At 38.7% G+C, this 19,111-nt stretch overlaps 1 protein-coding gene and 1 long non-coding RNA gene across 5 annotated transcripts; one reads left to right on the top strand and one right to left on the bottom strand.

Moving 5' to 3' along the window:
• The first annotated feature begins 437 nt into the window (after window positions 1-437).
• Window positions 438-14,568, top strand: LOC127371458 (sodium- and chloride-dependent GABA transporter 2). The gene is made up of 11 exons (XM_051414267.1): window positions 438-945; window positions 6,653-6,787; window positions 6,881-7,021; window positions 7,691-7,778; window positions 9,023-9,155; window positions 10,688-10,822; window positions 11,342-11,445; window positions 11,735-11,859; window positions 12,462-12,574; window positions 12,670-12,807; window positions 14,482-14,568. The coding sequence occupies exons 1-11, from the start codon at window positions 771-773 to the stop codon at window positions 14,515-14,517; spliced, it is 1,323 nt and encodes a 440-aa protein (XP_051270227.1). The 5' UTR covers window positions 438-770; the 3' UTR covers window positions 14,518-14,568.
• Window positions 3,045-18,468, bottom strand: LOC127371470 (uncharacterized). 4 transcript variants are annotated; one of them, XR_007886410.1, is made up of 6 exons: window positions 18,185-18,462; window positions 12,446-17,974; window positions 10,697-10,861; window positions 9,009-9,161; window positions 6,961-6,998; window positions 3,045-6,798 (listed from the first exon to the last, which is right to left on the bottom strand). It is a non-coding gene; the product is annotated as an uncharacterized LOC127371470 (long non-coding RNA). The 4 variants fall into 4 exon arrangements; XR_007886408.1 differs by having other exon boundaries at window positions 3,045-6,998; window positions 9,540-10,861; window positions 18,185-18,468; XR_007886407.1 differs by having other exon boundaries at window positions 3,045-6,998.
• Window positions 18,469-19,111: the final 643 nt, after the last annotated feature.

Below are 19,111 nucleotides of genomic sequence, written 5' to 3'. Positions count from 1 at the left end.
GGTACTTGACCTTTTAAGGTCAAGCTTTGAGGGGAGAAGCACATGGAAACTAATATATAGAGGCAAAGCACATAGAAAAATAATTACCATTTATTAATTCTTGGCTCCATGATAAGTTCTCACTTGGGGCCCTTAAAATTTAATTATATGGGTGCCCGATTAGCTCAGTGGGTAGAGCGGGCGACCCATGCACTGAGGCTGAGCCCTTGCTGCAGCAGCCCAGGGTTCAAAACTGACCTGACCTGCTGCGTGTCATCCCCTCTCTCTGCCCTCCCTATCTGTCTGTCTTCAGCTGTCACTATCATAAAGGCAATAAAACCCCCAAAAAATACTTAAATGAAAAAAAAAAGTTAATTATTATTATTAATTATCTACAATATCTGACATTTTTTATGATACATAACCATATAGCGTATAAACATTTAGGCTGACAGGCTGATCTGTATTCGTGACTGTGTTGAAAGGAGTTTTTGCCTGAAGCAACACGTCTGTTATACTCATTTATACCTTGTGTAAGGGGAAGAGCCTCCGCTTTCAAAGCCTTAAAGAAATTAGTCACACAAAATCCATCATTCTCCTGTTTGTCATTTATACGCTGGCAAACTACTTTTTGGCATACATCTAGAGGTCCCCCTTGTGGCTAAAATACTTTGCAGTCTGTCAATTAGACAGCCTCTTACAAAACTGCATCAGGCAGTCCCTAGCCAGACAATCGAGAAACTCACGGACCTCTGCCAGTCTTCCCAGTAGACCATTTCTCCCTCAGCAGTATGGCAGACTCTCTGTGCAGGCTGTGCCATCTCCCTCCAAAGACTACTTCACAAACAGTTGAGGAGCGTGGCAAGTGGGGTAGCAAAAAGGAGTTCATACTGTCTGTGGCTGGTGCTATTATTGGACTTGGAAATGTGTGGAGATTTCCATATCTCTGCTACAAGAATGGTGGTGGTGAGTATTTCTGTTTATTATTCTCCCAGGTTAGTATTCTCACCCCTAACTCCACCTAATAAAAGTGCAGTATATATGAATGCATGTATATAGTGTCGGATCCTGCACTCAAACTTGTTTACACTCTTTCTTTAATAGTTTTCTATAAACTGTAGAAATGAATGGCAAATTGTAAAAGTATTGCTTTATTATTATTTAACAAGGCACCATTATTAGATTATTTTATTTGTTTTTCTTTACTTGTAAGGTTTTTCTCTTGAAATTGTTGCTGTAAAATACTGACAATCTAGAAATAAAGTTCACTTAAGTGGACTGAAGGAAACTACACCTGCGTTTCACATGTAATAAAGTGATCAATGTATTATTATTAAGTGTTACTATTAAGTCCATACATGCTAAGTTGTACACAATTTCAGAGTTACAAATTCTGAAGGCTATGCGCTGTAAAACTTTCTGTCTGTGTCTCCCTCTGCTTCACATCAGACGATTAAGGATGTGACAGTTTATGAAAGGCTATGAAAATAATGTAATGTCAGTGCTGGTGCAAAGAGCACAGTCACATTCTTTACTGAATTCCTGCAGGTTTTAATTATATACAAAACACCATTGTCCACAGGCTGATTTCCACATTCCTTAAATTGAACAGACTCAGAAATTAAAACTTTTACACAAGTACTGTGAACGGGATGCTGTAGTGAGCGTAATATGGTGATAATGGTTACACTGAAGCTGACAAAAACCTGATTGACTATAGTTATAATCTGATCAATAGATAAGGAGGTTTTTCTTAATTTTGTGGCTCTGGCATGCAGTAGGAAAGTCAAGTGGTGAGCATCCAATAACCGGGCATTTCTTTAGTTGGGGAAGACAAATACACTAGTAAAAGAAATATATAACTGCACAATTTCTACCAGTTCTATTCTTTATCAGATCAGGCTGTTCCACGTACATTTGAGCAGCACTGGCTATTTTACACATATATAATTTTATTGTGGAGACTTCCCAATTTGGGACCTGTAAGATTAGCATTTATTTTTGAGGGCTCAGTAACTTTGATCAGCAGTTGTTAAGCAATTTCTGCTATCACTCTCATCATTGGTTTTGTAAACTTATCTTTTCAAGCACTCCCAAAGTTGTCAAGTAGCGTTTGCTAAATGGTGATTTCTTAATATACAGTCTGTCCTTTGAAAAGGTCATGTCCTTTATTTGAGATATTGTTAACCAAACTTAAGTGTGTATACAGTTATAATCACTATGCAGCTCTGTGGCTCAAACCCTCATTCTGTAAACACCTGTTACAAAAATTGTGTAATCTTGGCTGGCGATGAGCAGAGACAAGGTGAGAAACAAGTAAAATATCTGTCATTAAAAGTATAAAAGGGCAAGAAATTAAGAAGAAATGTGTTCCAGCTGAAAGGAGATTTGAAATATGCAGAGGTGGGAAGTAACCAAGTACAAATACTTCGCTACTGTACTTAAGTAGTTTTTTTAAAAACTTTTACTCCCTACTGTTTTGTAAATCGGTCTTAATGTAGCTTGAACCGGCCGATGGCCCGATTAAAAAGTTAAAAATCGGTGTCGCTGCTGATGCAGCAGCTGCTGCTGAAAACTGCATCTCTCTCTGACCGTCTCTCGCTCCCTCCCTTAAAACTCTCGCGAGACTTGTTGCAGTTACGTCAGCTAGCGCTGTGAGTTTGTGAGGTAAAGTTTAAAAAATGGCTGACTCGGGCAGGATTCACAACGCTCCGGCAAGTTTAAAGTCTAAAGTGTGAAATAAATTCGGATTTTATTTGAAGAATGGAGTACTGGATAAAAGCGTCGCTATATGCAAAGACTGTAAAACTGCGATAAAGTACTCCGGTTGTACGACAAATTAAAAGCATTAAGCATACATGAACTTCTTAACTGCGTGTATGGGATGAACATATAATAAAGTGTGTGTGTACGTGTGAGTGCATCAAGCATACAGTATTGGGCACTGTCTCAGAAGAGTGAGAAAACTAATAGAAAATGAATGAGATGTAATTGTTTTTGATAGTTATTTAGTTTACACGTGGCAAGATGACACTTTAAAAGAAAAAAAAGAAATACACTAGTAGTTACTAGTGGAGGATTTTATTGAGCAGATGCTTGTCAAAACAGCACTTTAAATGACTGATAATCTGCTTACTTACAGTTAGCCACTTTGTTCTCTTTCAGACAAAAATGAACAAGGGATGTCTTGAAATTTTATGTTCTACCTCACTAGCTCATTGTGCCTTGATCTGAGGCTACACATATCTCTCTCTGTTGTTTCTTTGAATTTAATTGAGTTGGAGAGCTCTTACGTGTTGTTACATGTTAATAAACATGACAAAAACTACAAATACACTTCTTCTCTAGTCTTTGATAAATCTTTTTGAAGGGAAATGCCACATTTGACACAAGTTAATTCATTTTATGAAATGATTGTCTACTTTCAACAAGAAATCCATCGCATCATACCCTCTCTAATTGAGCCGTGCCGTGCCGAATCGAAATCCTTCTGAATCAAACTGAATCGAATCGTTCCATTTTAAATCTATCGTTCCTGAATCGTATCGTACCCCATGTATCGAGATACGCATCGAATCGTCTTTTATTGGAGAGATGCACACCCCTAGTACCTCATATTCCTTACATTACAAGCAGGCATGTTACTTGATCTTTTTGTATCACTGCACGCCTTCCCATCATGATAGGTGCAACAGTTATGTCAGCTTCATCACTCCCCTGCTGAGAGCACAGACTGAGTGACATCCTATGTTGTTTGGCAATAACATTTCATTAAAGTATGTGGAGAAGCCCAGCTTGCAGCGGAACAGGCATCCTCCACTCAAACTCCTTTAGAAAGAGCCTAAGATGCAGCCAAGGTCCTGGTGGAGTCAGTGTGCACCCCCTCGGCACAAACTGGGGAGGTGAAGGGGATCAGTTTTAACGCAAGCTAATGTTTTATATGGCAAGACAGGCACCTTAGGGATGTTTTTAGGGCGCAACATCATATTAGAGTTGTCCAGTGCAAAATAAGGGTCATAGATGCCCACAACACCAGCTGATGTGCTTGGCATGGGGTCACACAGGTAGTCGAACACTGGATTCCTCTAGTGGATCCACTTTATCCCATGCTCCCCCCCTTTACTTGTAATTATTTCTGAAACATCTGTTGCACATCCCGCCTGGTGTTGGAATCCTTTCGAGTAAAATACAATCACACTTTAGACCATTTAGCTCAGCATTTTACTGTGTTTAAGGCAGCTACTATCTAACAGTACCTGCTGCCTGAGCCATGTAGAGAGAGTCGCCATAATGATAATTGGTGATGGCACACAAGTGGTGATATCTCTGTTGTCTGTAACATTTGCACCAGTGCACAACTATTTCAATAGACAGCTCTGGTACCAAAACCAAGCACTGACATCTGCTTTGTGCTTTGGTCTGGTTGTACAGAAACCAGTGCCATATTGGCGTCCTGTTTCCGTAACCAAACCCTAATGCTGGCTAGCCATCACTTCGGCCATGCCTTTCCCCAGGGCTACAGCTGCTGTGCTGGAGAGCCAGAAAATGAAATCAGCAAATCTGTGTATGTAATCAAACACCTGGCTGCATTTTCCTTCTTTACCAGAGTCTTGAGCAGGTCCTTCTCAGTCTGGTAAGCTTGCAGCATAGAGGCTGTATTCAGCGCACAAGCGGTCTGCATCTGGAAAGTGGGTTTGGGCTTCAGCGCCACCACCACTAGTGTCTTGTCTATCGGAGGGATGTTGGTCTGTCCAATAGACTTCGTACCTCCACATTCAAGAATTGAGTAAATGGCAGAGATAGAGCGAAGCCTTGGGGCCCAGGACCATGAGAGCTCCAATACAACGTTGGGGCCAGGGAGCTTGTGTTTGGTGTTGGAGAGGATTGTTGGGATTTTCTTCTTGAGTTGGCAACAGCTCGCAAAGGTCTCTGGGCTAACGACTGTAGCTTTCACATGCAACATGCCAAGACAAACTGGGCAAGCATTGCGTGTATCCATTCCAAGAGAGGAAAAACTCCTCAGGGGCTCCGGCTGCCCAAACATGGGCAATACTAGGACATTCTAGCTATACTGGCTTTGCTAGACACGCTTTTCTGGAGCCATTTTACTTTACAAGTTGGCATGCTAAACAGGCAAATCGTTTGCGTGACAGTGCTAAAGAGGTGCTAAACTAAACGGCAGGGAGTGTGACTAGTTGTGTAACAAGTGCAATGCAGAAAAAAGGTAGAGAGAGCTAGGTAGCCTTCTGTACACAGTTTAATCATTCTGCTGTTGTCAGGCTAAGTGAGGTGAAGTGCAAAAAGATTGAGGAGGGGTGTTTTGTAGCCCTAGGGAACGGCGGGACTTCTCTTGTCTGCAACAAGCTCATTGACCGATCAGTGTACCGACCAAAAGGTCACAAACGAATTTAAGAAACTGCTGGTATGGAGATACTGGCATTAAAAAGAGGTGTCTCATTTGTCCGGTGTAGTTATAAAGTATGGTACTGATTTGGAGTCACTGGGTCAAATTACATGGAAACTACTGAAAACACTAAAGTATTTTCTTGTTAAATTACTTAATTTAAGAATGAGATATTTTAACTGAAAGTCTAATTAATTTATTCAGATGAAAACATGTGCATATAGGCTATCATACATACAAATCACTATTGCTTACATCCAACCACGTAAGTCAGTACAATAACAGTCCAGAGGCCATGTTCATTATGGAACACTGTATATATACTTGGTCTTACATTTAACCTTTACTGTACCTAATCTGTTGTACTGCAATATATAAATAAAGTTGTGTTTCTCTCATTCTGTCGTGACTTTGTGCTGACACACACAATGTAATATCTGGCAGAACTAGAGCAGAGGGGGAAAGCCAGCAAAGACGTAGGTGTTTGGTGGTGAAGTAATGAGTAGACATATTTGTATGGATGCATCACCTTTCCAGCGGTGGAGTCACTTTTAATTTCAAACTCCGCCATCACCATGCAATTCTCCTTGTCTATGGCTTGTATAAGGAAATATTTACAATCATTTACATGTCTGAATAGTCATGTCAGTTGCTCACTTTAACCTTTTTACAGACAATAATTCATTGATAGATAGATGCTGCATAAGAGACAATCAAAGGTTTTCTTAATAGCGAGCAGTAAAAGGACATTTTATAATAAACATGGCTTGGATTCTATATTGCATTGTAGGATTAGGACTTTTATTACATTTTACTATTTTCTATTTTTATTTTTATTTTATGTATATATTGATATGTCACAAATTCCAAAGTCCATTGTGGAATTTGTGAAGGCACTATGTAGTGGATAAATCACACAGTAAATGTAGTGCACTATATAGTAAATATAGAGTAATTTCCACAGCCAAGGTGTCCTGTTTATGGACAATCTTGACTTTAATAGGCCAGCACCTTGCATGGGAGCTCCGTCGCCATCAGTGTGTGAGTGTGTGTGTTAATAGGTGAATGAGAGGCAAATTGTAAGGCGCAGTGTCCTTTAAGGTAGAAAAGTACTATATAAGTGCAGACCACTTATTATTCACATCTGTGCTTTTCCTGCTGCAACATGTCAAAATGTCTTCTGTGAAAAAGACCTGTGGTCTATCAGCAGGTCTCAAATGTATCACATAGAAGTCCTCCCATTAACCAATTACATTTATCCATTTGCAGGTGCATTCTTCATTCCTTACATCCTGTTCCTGGTGACCTGTGGCATTCCTCTGTTTGTACTGGAGACAGCACTGGGCCAGTACACCAGTCAGGGAGGAATCATGTGCTGGAGGAAGGTCTGCCCCTTGTTTGAAGGTGAGGTACACCTGCCAAGATTGTGATGTACTGAGCAGAGTTAAGAAGGAAATACTATGGCAATACGATGTTAACATTTTATGTTGTTTCCAGGCATGGGATACGCCAGTCAAATTATTATTTTCTATGGAAGTATCAGCTACATTGTGATTTTAGCCTGGGCTTTCCTCTACCTGTTCTCTTCCTTCTCTGGTGAGCTACCATGGGCCACCTGTAATAACACATGGAATACAGGTAAATTAATTATTTGTCTTTCTCTTCCACACATACACCACTAATTATTATTGCATTTGTTTTAAGTAGTTAAGCAGTTGAAATCTCAATTAAAGCCTCATTGTTTACAGAAGTTGATTTTAAAAAACATAAAAGGGTTGCATTATTTTATTGTATTTATCAGTCCCTTCAGGAAGTTGCAATTGCAACAATTAAACAAATACATCCAGTCATGGTGAATTCTGTGCGACCTTGTAACTTTCCACAAATTTGACCATTGTAGTTTCCTGTGCAAAACGCTGAGTCACCAAATTCACTTCCTTGTTTCTAGTTGGGAAGATTCAGAACGTCTCACATTTACCCTGTCCAAACAGTGTCATTTTATTCTCACTGTAACGATTTGCCAATTGATTTTTAATGAATTATACAAAAAATATACATAAAATGGCAAAGATTTTTCCAATCTTCACATTCTCCTGCAATTTCATTGCAAAATGTAAAAAAGCTGCCATAAAATCAGGCATTTGAGGTCACAAGAATCCTAAAAAAAAGCATGCAAAATCCTGGAGGGACGGATTTATAATTAAGTATGGTCACAGTATCATGATGCAATCATTGATTTATCATGTAGTACTGATCTAATAATGTGTTAATTGAGCGTGCATTTTTAACTGTGTCGATATGTTTCAGATTCTTGTGTAGTACTGAACAACTACAATGCCACTGCTAACTGGACCTCGCCTATAAACGCCTCATCGTCCGTAATAGAGTTTTGGCAGTAAGTTTTGATGCAAATGAGACTGAATTTAAGATAAATAAACTATAATACAAAATATAATATTTGCATAGGTAAAAGTTAAAACATCCATAATTACTTAACACAATCTAGATCTGAAAGCACCAACTTTTTATTTTGGTGTGGTGATGGGAAACAGAGCCAAAATTATATCATACACTTGTTCAAACACATGCACAGAAGAATTGTCTAGCATTTCTGGGTGTGTGCATAATTCACTGACAACTAATAATTCAGTTGAACATGTTAGGGCAGAACAGCTTCTACCATTACTGATTTTATAATATGATTTTATGGTCTCAAGTAATTACTGACATAACTCCACCAAATCTGAACCGTAGCAGAGGTACAGTGCCAATTTGAACTGAAAACACCAGTGTTTCTTTTAAAAAATTATTTTAAAAATGTTTTAACCATTATATCTGTTGAGTAAAGGAGGTTAACCACATCAGGAAAAACATTTATTGAGCACCCTGGTGTTGAATTTGCCAGACTTTCCCCCCTTACACAACACATTTCTTGGCGGGGAATGGGTTGTGTAAGATATGAAGTCATAAACATGGGAGTAGTCTTCCATCTCTAGCATCTATCCCGTGTGATGTTAATGTGGCATCAGCTTTAGTATCCAGCTCAGTTGTCAATTAAAGCCCTTACACACTCATTTTGGCTGATTAGACCTTATGTCAGGACTATGTGGACATGTACAGACTGACATCTCCATCACTCTTTTGATATTTTTTTGTTGCATCTGTTAGGGTGGGACAGTTTATACCTGACACAAAGTCCCAGCATAGCTCCCCCTAAATTCAGCTTGAAAGGGGGTCTAATGAGCCAGAATAATTAAAAACACCTGTGTGCTGAAGGTGTGAAGGGCCTCTGATTACACATTGAAGCATGTATTAATATAAAGAGTTTGCTTCAACATCATTAGACCTTTCATGATGAACTTTTTGACTTGTCAATCACATATGTAACTAACAACACTAATACTGGGTGCATTCCATTTAAGGTTGCCAGTGCCAGGACTTTGGTATTTTGAATGCTGGCGTATTATCTAAATGTAATGAAGCCATTAATATTAGTTACACAAGGTATTTTTGTCAGCCTTCTTCACATATTAGTAAAATTTACAGCATAAGGAAGACTGAACAGAATTTTATGAGACTAATGGATATGGTACATATATTTCCTCAAATAATTGGTTGACAATACCTTGGTCCTTACAGACGACGGGTGCTGAATATATCCACTGGCATTGAGGTCTTGGGAAGCATACAGTGGGAACTTTCTTTGTGTCTTCTTCTGGCCTGGATCATCTGCTACTTCTGCGTCTGGAAGGGAGTGAGATCCTCGGGAAAGGTAAGACTGAAATGACAGATCCTCACTCATTTATTTATTATAATTTGGTGACTTTTTTCAAGAGGTTGCCACTCACTCACACTCTGAGGAAAACCCCTGTTCTGTGCATTTGTATGAGACAAATGTGTCTTCTCCAACAATTATATGTAATGTCTTTAAGGGCAGGTGCCCAAACATGTAATATCGTCTCATGGAGTTTTATTTTCAAACCAGTTATTGGCTGTTACAATGTTACATCACCTACTGAGATAACAATACATTCATTTGATGCTGTAAATCTATGACAGTATGACAGAGTATTGTCTCTCCTGGCCTTTTCGTAATGAGTAGTTGTACACACATTCATACAAGCATGGCTGTGAGGAATCTTAAACTGTTTCACACCCCGGTCTGAAATTGCCAATCTGGAGCCACCTGTACTCCGTAAGCAGGGGCAGGCCCAGGCATACGTTGGTTATTTGGGCACATCCTGGGCTTCTGACAATATATTCAGCCTCTGAAAGACTTAATGATAATATGGTGGCCAATCAGATATCAGGAGTTTCAGGGGTTAAAATAGACTGAGAGGCAAGATCAACAAATAAATGAACACTATAATATTTTTACTTCTACTGTATGGCATATCAAGTAATATGTAACGTGGAAGTATACATTTTGGCAATCCCCAAGGATAAATAAAAAGCCACATCAACAAGATCTCCATAATAAGACCGATGTATTGCACCTGTGGCTTCCTCAGACCTGCTGCCACATGCAACATGTCGATGTTCACCTGCCACTCTCTGTAAAGCTCAGAGCGTTATAAGACAGTGTTAAGGATGTTTTTCACTAAGGTGAGAAAAGTGGCTACAAGCCATGTCGTTTGTCAGCGGTTCAGTTGTTAAGCAGGGCGGGCGTGAGGTCTGTGATTTGTGAGAAAGTGAACTGGAAATGCTGGATGTCTGTTCTGAGAGATGTTTGAAATATGATCCTTGTGTGTCTGTGCCTCAGAGTTACCTGACGTGAGTCACTCCCCACTTCTGTATTTTTCCCCCAGTGCCCCAAGTTCAGATGATATGAGCTGATCCTATAGTATGATAAGAACTTCATTGGCATCCTCTCTTCCCTCACCTTTAAGGATAATAGAGTTTGGAGTCTATCATCTTGTAAACAGATTTTGTGAACACAGGTTTACCTTTTCTTTTGTGCCCTGAATTTCTGTCGCTTTATATGGTTACATTGTTTTGTCTTTATAAGGAGTGTGCAGTGAGTCAGTTAGATATGAAGTCCTAAATCACACCCGAAGTGATCATTTATATGTTTTTTTGCAGCTGTTTGTCGGCTGTGTCGAAAACCCAGGATGGTAATAAAAACCCAATGTACTGGCAACACTGTTGGGTTATGAAAGAGTTTCTTGGTGTGTTACAAAACTACCAAAAGATGCACTTACATCACAGAATTGCTCCTAAGGTTTCAAGCAAACTTTTCCCACGTGTACAATCTTAGTGTCTTTGATTTATGACACAATCATCATCTTCTCCTTAAATCTATAGGCTACCTACTTCACAGCCACGTTCCCCTTCATCATGTTGATGGTGCTGTTTCTCAGAGGAATGACCCTTCCTGGAGCCCTCCATGGTATCAAGTACTACCTGAAACCCAATCCTGCACGGCTCGCTGACCCGCAGGTAACCTTCAGCATGTGTCCTAATCTGCATTAAATGAATCTATAGGCAGAGGTGGAAAGTAACAAAGTACAAATATTTTTGTTACTGTGCAGGTATCTTTTTAATGTAGGATGTTTTACTTTTACATCCTACATTTTTACACAAATATCTGTACTTTCTTTTTTTCAAAACAGGTTTGTTACTTTAGTTTTAATGCATTTGAGGGGAATTATTGTTATTAACATTATTATTATTATTATTATTATTATTATTATTATTATCATTGCGCGCCTTCCTAACATCAAGACCGGTGCATATCATGTAGGAAAGATGTAACATGACAACATACTTTGAGTACATTTCAGAGCCTTTTTTTTTCACTTTTACTTGAGTAAAGAAGTTGAATCAGTACTTGTACTTTTCCCAAGTAGATACTTTTACACAAGTATCTGTACTTCTACTTGAGTAAACAATGTGTGTACCTCTGTCTATAGGAAATGTGGGAGTGTTTTTGGTCAAATAATTAGTTATTGTTTATAGGTCTGGATGGATGCTGGAACCCAAATATTTTATTCTTATGCCATATGTTTGGGGTGCCTGACTACACTTGGAAGCTACAACAAGTACAACAACAACTGTTACAGGTGAGTACTTCATGATGCGACTGAGAATAAAGTTTCTATTTCAGCATCCAATATTCATACCAGACGTACTATTTTTAAATCACCATCCCAAATCAGATGGATGCACAAAAAGCTTAAGCTAAGTAAAGTTATTTTTATGTCTTGTGTTTTCTGTTACTACTTTTTGTCATCATTCATTTTACTACAAGTTGTTTGTTTAAATTTCAAGGTGTCTGTGAGCATGTCCTGTAAGTTGAACAATCCCGTGTTACCAAGACATAAATAACGACACATTGCTTCTAATTTTCAGAGACTCCTTCTATCTTTGCTTGTTGAACAGCGGGACCAGCTTCATATCCGGCTTTGCCATTTTCTCAGTTCTGGGCTACATGTCACAGAAACAAGGTGTCGACATTCGTTCAGTTGCTGAGTCAGGTGCGTATGCCAACCTACTCAGACTTTAAACTGTCAGACTAAATTAGGATGTTTCATTTTTCCTCAGTAGTGCCCTACTGAAACTGAACTCTTGAAGGACAAGATATCTGAGAACTACTTTAACTGCACTATTGCCATTTTAAATACTATTGCACCATTCACTTTTCACATTTTAACTCTGTTTACCTTTTATATGTTTACTATTTTGTATATTTTTTTGTTTATTATTATATTACATTACATTTTTTGTATGTAGATGTATATATCTGGCATTGTGTAACTTTACATATTTTTTTGCATTTCCATTGTGCACTAGCTGGAAGGTTTGATACAAACATTTCACTATACGTACTTGTATGAATATATGTGATAAATACATCTCTTAAATCTTGGATATACAATGAAAATGAAAAGAATGTTAACAACTGATTACGCTCAATATTAGGAAATATTTCAAGTTTTCAAATGGGTACTCTTTTTTTATTTTTAGTTTCATCTGTTATCATTATTCTAAATAAAATCTGTGTGTAAGGAACAAGAACAATACATATGATATCACATACTGACACATTCTCTGTTTACTCACTGGTTTCACTCTGCAGGCCCTGGTCTTGTGTTCATAGTCTACCCACAAGCTGTGACCCTCCTGCCGTGGCCTCAGGTCTGGTCCGTGTGCTTCTTCGCCATGATCATCTTGTTAGGAATAGACGGTCAGGTCGGTTGCAGCCTTCCTCGTTTCTCCCAAACATTTCCTGTAATGTTTCTTCTTTAACTGTCCCTACACTAACTTGTCTTTCTATCATTCTCCAGTTTGCTGGGCTTGAAAGCATCATGACCTCTCTAACGGATGTCTACCCTTCCCAGATCCGAAAAGGATATCGCAGAGAGCTCCTCCTGCTGCTGATCTGTGCAGTTTGCTATGTGTTTGGCCAGTTATTGGTGTCACAGGTAAGCTGTAAGAAGTACATTAATTGGTGGTCATTTAAGCGATTTATCGTGTGCAGTCTGATCAGTTAACGCCTTTTAACCCCACTTTTTTCCCCCCTTCTTATTGAAGACTGACATCAGTAGGAGCTGTTTACTTAGCACAAAATAAAAGGTGATTGATAACCTGTTTTAATTTTAGGCTGGCGCATACATTCTGCAGATCTTTGATCACTATGTATGCAGTGGTCCCACTCTTCTTCTGATGGCAATCTTCCAGTCAGTGATTGTTGGATGGATTTATGGTAAGGTAGAGTTTTCAGTGGCATGACTGTCTTTAGCTTTTGTGTGTAACATTGACATCATACTAATTATACACAGGGATGTGTCCAGAGGGGGGCCTGGGGGGCCACCCTCATTATCCTTGTCTTTCAGAGGCTGTAGCGAGCTTTGTTTTAAAGCTAGAGTGGATGATACATATGAAACTAGATGAGCTTACACATCAATTGTTACCAACCATGCTGTGCTAGCATGTTGGGAAGGGAACTAAAGAAGTTAGGCTAAAATTTGGCAACAGGAAAAACTGCCGTGGACATTTTCGAAGAGATCCTTTGACCTCTGACCTCAAGATATCTAAATGAAAATGGGTTCAATGGTTACGCACAAGTTGGAAGTACAGATTGTCTGTGTTTGTCAACCTTCTGGCTTTCAGGATATAAAAACTAAGGACTAGGCGTCTCAGTGCAATTTAATCGTGTCAGAACGGTCTATCCATATCTCCAGTATATATTTTAAAACCTTGGGGTGGGTCAGTTTCGAGATATGCTTGTTTTGGGTCGCTGGCTATGATATTTTTTCAGTATTTAGAGCAGAAGACAAGATAGTTCAGAAGAGCCACGTAAGACTTTACTAAGAGAACAGTAAATTAATAATGATCCAAAATGTTGCCACAGAGAAATGGTTTAGTGGTTAGCTTGGTTCACACAAAACTGATCAGAAAAACTCATTTAACATCTCAGTTTTTATCATCAGTTTTTGTGAGACTCTAATGTAGAGAAGATAACAGATATCTGTCAGTATTGGTCACAGATCTGACAAAATGGTGGAAAAGTGTAAATGCTGTAGAACTTTCTCAGTAGTGGTTGCTACTAGCAACAGGATGATTGACTGCATGTGGCAGGATGTCATTTCCTGTTGGTAAAAGTTCAATAATATCTTGTGTACCTACTGCCAAAACAGTGACATTTATTATTCACTACATCATACTTCAACATTCAAGACCTACAAGAGAGTGCAATTTTGTGAAAATATTTTCATTACTAACTCTAACACTCCCCAAAACAATGCAAACAGCATTTTCTCTACATTTTGTATCATCTTTGTTGGTTGCAGCCAAACAACAAATGAAGGCCCAAGACCTGCTTTCTTCTCATCAGCCGTCTGCATGCATTTCAGGCACCTTTAACATTATTTTGTGCCATTATTTAGTTTAAATTGATATGAAATAACTAGAAAAATAATTAGAAATAATATTGCAGGATGGATTCTATTCTTTTTTTGACATCATGTCACAGGCTGGAGTGAGGGGGGCGGAAATGGCCCCCGGACGGGCACTTTGAATACCACATACTACAGTATATAGTATGTGACATATGGAGCTGGGACAGAGCTTATCTAATATGTTTGTTTCTGTTCTAGGTGCTGAACGCTTCAGTGACAACATCGAGGACATGATTGGGTATAAACCTCTGTCACTGATCAAATACAGCTGGATGTATGGCACCCCTCTTATCTGCAGTGTAAGCATTTAAAGCAGTCAATAATAAATTCTATTTACAGGAACTACCTTTCCTTTTGAACCCAGTCATGTTTCTATATTTGTGATTACCTTTAAAGGGCACCCTTATATTTCTGCTCCTGAGATACACCCCCCTGACGTTCAACAACTCCTACGTGTATCCGTGGTGGGCGTACTGTGTCGGCTGGTTTTTAGCCATGTCATCTCTTACCATGATTCCAGTGACCATGGTCTGCAAACTGGCTAAAGAAAAGGGGACTCTCTGGCAGGTCAGTGGGGGTTGTCCGTGGGTGACTTGTTATTTCGCAGTTTTAAGAAACATTTAAAGATTATAAACTATTTATTTTTGCCTGTGCATATTGTTTCTGCTGCACTTTGACAATATTAATATCTTCTGCTAGCGTCTCAAGTCAAGCTCCCAACCTGCCGAAGAACTTCCAGTGATAGCAAAGGAAATGACGAGCATCAGTGCCTTACTGTCTGTCCCTGATGGTGGAAAGAATGGAAATATGTAATGAAATGCCAATCCTTTAAAAATAACTTTTTTCATTCTATAAAATATGTGGAGCTGGTTGTTTACTATATATATGGTGATAGTTTTCATTGACAGATATTTGTTTTAAGCGAAGTGACCTATCTAAATACAGTATATTAAATGTCTAATATAGGGTTTTTAATTTTTTTTATTAATCATTAAATTATATTTGGAAGTGTTACAGATACTGAATGTACAAAATACTACATTGAGTTGCAGATGTGGATTTAAAGAATCCACATCTCAAATACCTCAAAACCTAAAGGACAACAATGCTGTTTCTACATGTTTTAGCCCGTCACAAACGTTTACATTATTGCTGTCTATAGGCAGGGCATTACTCACTCTGGAATAATAAGCCTGGTGCTGTAAAGATTATTCCAGTAGTTCTACATTACATTACTGAGCCTTTCTCTCTTCCTATACCTGCTCCCAGTTTATAGCTACGTCTACACGGATAGCTATGTGCAGTTATTCTAGTTCATTCCTTTGATATATGTAACAGCTGTTGAATGTATTGGTTATTTAAAGAGCTGTTGTTAAAGCATCAGGTTTCACATTTAAAATGTTCCTTAGCTATTTTTGTTAAGAGATCAACACGTAAAAACTAAATCTGCTTCATCGGGAATGTGAGGGAGTAGTTTGATCAGATTGAATTGGCAGCGTCATTACCATGGCAACATGAGCAAACAAGGACTGTGGTGAAATTTGGTTTCCGGTTCTAATAATGTTAAATTATGATTGGTCCAACTGAGCCCCGCCCACACAAGACAAAAGTACAAATATAGAAATCGCTCATGTGACAAAACCAAAACTGTTGTATAAAAAAGGGCTTATTTTATTTTAAAACATTTCTGGTTTCGGTTTATGTAAAACTGCAGCCAGTAGCTGATTAGCCTAGCTTAGTATAAAGACTGAAAACAGGGGTCAAAAGCTAGCCTAGCTCTGTCAACTCAGTAATTAATACATTAAATCTTGTTTGTTTAAACTGATGTGTAAAAACAGGAAGTTGTAGTTTTACGTGGCGTTATGTCTTGGACTATCTATTGGTCGGGCACATTGAGGTTGCCAGGCAACCAGCAGAGAAAGGTGTGTAGACGTTTTTATCTACAGTGGCAGCGTGTCCTTTTCCACGGAGGCCTTCTACACTAGCCCAAAATGGACAAACCAAAAAAAGGGCCACCGTAGTTTCTCCTTCACACTTGGTAGGCTGAGCTGTGCATCTTTGTCGAGGTAAAACAAAAGCTAGTAAGTGGGCTTTTGAGTCGAGAATATTTCAGAGTTTTCATCATTGGACTTGGCTTAGCTTTACAGATGTGTTGGTTTTACACAATACAATGAAACTGTTTACTTTTAGAAAAAGATTATCAATAAGAACAGTGATGTCTTTGACCCCAAGTCTTCAAGTCTTGCAGCGCTCGAGTGTGACTCCACACAGTGTTCACCTCTTCGGCCTCTGGAGCTGTTCTCCCCCGTTCCTCCCTTTTGTTCTCCTCAGCCTCCTGGGTTTCTAACTCAATATGCCTGAGCAGCAGGAATTCTGTTATTATCACATTGACTAAATCCTTCATGTGACTCCTCATCCTGGCATCAACATTATCAGTGGTGTTAACATCTAAAGTGGATTTTCTTACCGTTACTTCTTTTTAACTCAAAATGCTGTTTTTATTACCTACATTTTCTTTGGGCCTGGTATTGACTTAAGATAAATCTTGGGGTGATAATGCTTTTACTTGTCTAATGTTTTATATATCCAGAGAATATTTAACCGATATTACAACATATAGAGGAATATATTAAGTCAAATGAATATATCTCCTCAAAATAAGGGCTACTTGCTGCTTGAATTCATTTCACAAGACCCATAATGCCTTAAACAATGCTTTTACGGTTTTCAGAATTTTCCTGGATTATTATATTGATGAGAACTTTTGTCTTTATACATGATTTATTTGTGAAAGTAATTTGTATATGGTAATAAAATGTTTTTGGGGGAGATAAGGCTTGTTTATTGTCATTATGTATGCATGTGAGTGACATAACACAACGAAAAGCAAAATCTTTGAAATGTTATAAGGGGCAGTACCACAAATAAATTCAATGTAAGTATTTAAGTACTGTTCCTAAATACATTTGGAGGTACTTGTACTGTAATTGAGTATTTTTCATTTAATTCTACTTTAAATTTGTACTATAAATGGCTTTTAAAATCTAGCTCAGTCTCATGTGTTTTTAACGTAGGTAATGTACTGTTTTATATTGTTTTACTGATTGATGTTCTTGTATTCTTCTTATATTATATTGTACAGTGTCTTTGAGTATTCAGAAAAGCGCTTTTTTTTAAATAAAATGTAGTATTATTATTATTATTATAAAAAAAAGCCCCAGAGGCCATTGAGAGAAAAACAAAAGTAGGCTAGTGAGGCCACGTTTCACTGCAACAAGCTCTTAAAATGTGTGCACACAAGATACAATCTGAAATGCCACGGCATCTTTCGCCGTTCATGGGGTACTAGTGCACTGCCCGTAGGAAGAATGTATTGCTATAGAAAAGTGGGAGGTTAAGTAGCTTTTTCATGGATGGCCAAATGAGGCTGTATTTGAAGGTGGGACGTCAGGGACATTTAGGTTTATTGTGAAATGTGTAGATTGATAACTATTGTGTTTTCATATAATTTGGCTTTTAGCAAGGACACTGTAGGGAGATGAACCCCATTCCACTAATGTGACAGTGCCACACCTCATGGTCAGCGCATATAAATTCTGAAAGAAGAAAGTGAACTACAACCTGGCAGCATAAACAGAGTAACTTGTAGCAGAGCCTAGTAAATGAACTGGGCAGGACATATTATTTAGCCCTGTAATAAAGGCGAGCATACATCAGAGAGAGAGAGAGAGAGAGAGACAGAGAGAGAGACAGAGAGAGAGAGAGAGCAATGGTAGGAAGGGTTTCCACATGAAAAAAATGTTTTGAAACTACCAAAATGATGAGGATACAAACTCAGTAGTGGAAGTGTGAAGAGGCAGAGAGTGGGGACAGGGAGAGTAGCCCCATTCACTCTACTCACGGAGTGTTTGTGATCAAAAATCACCGCCACCGTCAGCCCTCCGGACCGAGACATCAGTTTACTTTCCACCGGAAAACAATCTCCGTCCTGCGAGTCAGACAGCGTCCAGTTTACTGCTGGTGATTATGTAATAATTGTGTAATTTAGAGTGAAAAACGTAACTTCGTCCCTTTCCAGGATGTTTGGTGGGTCAGGATCTCAATCACTACACATTAGGGCTCTGCAGTGATTGGCTCTGGTGCGCACGTGGCTATGGTGGCTATGGTAATGCTTGCGGAATTCGTAAATAATTTATGAAATAATTTATTAACTGTATCTTTATAGTCCAAACAAAGCCGACGATGCACACCCTTAAACCACACAGCAGCCATGTTGAAACTCTCAGGTCAGTCTGATCCTGATCTGCAGAGATATTTGAGACACAGGCACACACACACACACACACACACACACACACACAGACAGACACAGACAGACAAACAGAGATTTGTTGCTTTTATTGAGAGATAACGTTGGCAAACAAGGGCTGTGTCCGAAATCACCCACTACTCATACAGGCCTACTAGCAAACCATTTACAACCAAACCAGTAGCCTGTCATACTGTAGAGGAAAGAGCATATCCGACTGTGACTGCAGGTGTTTGTAGCATCTGCTAGTGAGATACCGACATTTATAGTTTATAAATGTTAACACTTGGCAATATTAGACTTGGTAGCATTTCCATGACCCTATTTGTGCATTTTTTTCATAGTTTCTTTGATTATTACAATATTTGATTTATATTACAGTCTGTTATGTTGCAGTGCCGAGGAAAGAAATTGGTGGTAGCCTGTTTTTTTTTAAATTTTATTTAAAATGCAATGTAAAATGAGCGTCTGGTTAGCTCAGTGGGTAGAGCCCATAAACGACCCCATAAACGGCGAAAG

This window comes from Dicentrarchus labrax, unplaced genomic scaffold (assembly GCF_905237075.1).
Source record: "Dicentrarchus labrax unplaced genomic scaffold, dlabrax2021, whole genome shotgun sequence".
NCBI classification, from domain to species: domain Eukaryota; kingdom Metazoa; phylum Chordata; class Actinopteri; family Moronidae; genus Dicentrarchus; species Dicentrarchus labrax.
This window is presented reverse-complemented; position numbering and strand designations above follow the sequence as displayed.

Excerpts from the sequence above, each read along its gene's own strand:
- LOC127371458 (XM_051414267.1), top strand. The coding sequence starts at position 771 with ATGGCAGACTCTCTGTGCAGGCTGTGCCATCTCCCTCCAAAGACTACT. Across the intron at positions 7,022-7,690 it reads TAATAACACATGGAATACAG|ATTCTTGTGTAGTACTGAAC; the intron begins GTAAATTAATTA and ends GATATGTTTCAG. Across the intron at positions 7,779-9,022 it reads TCCGTAATAGAGTTTTGGCA|ACGACGGGTGCTGAATATAT; the intron begins GTAAGTTTTGAT and ends TGGTCCTTACAG.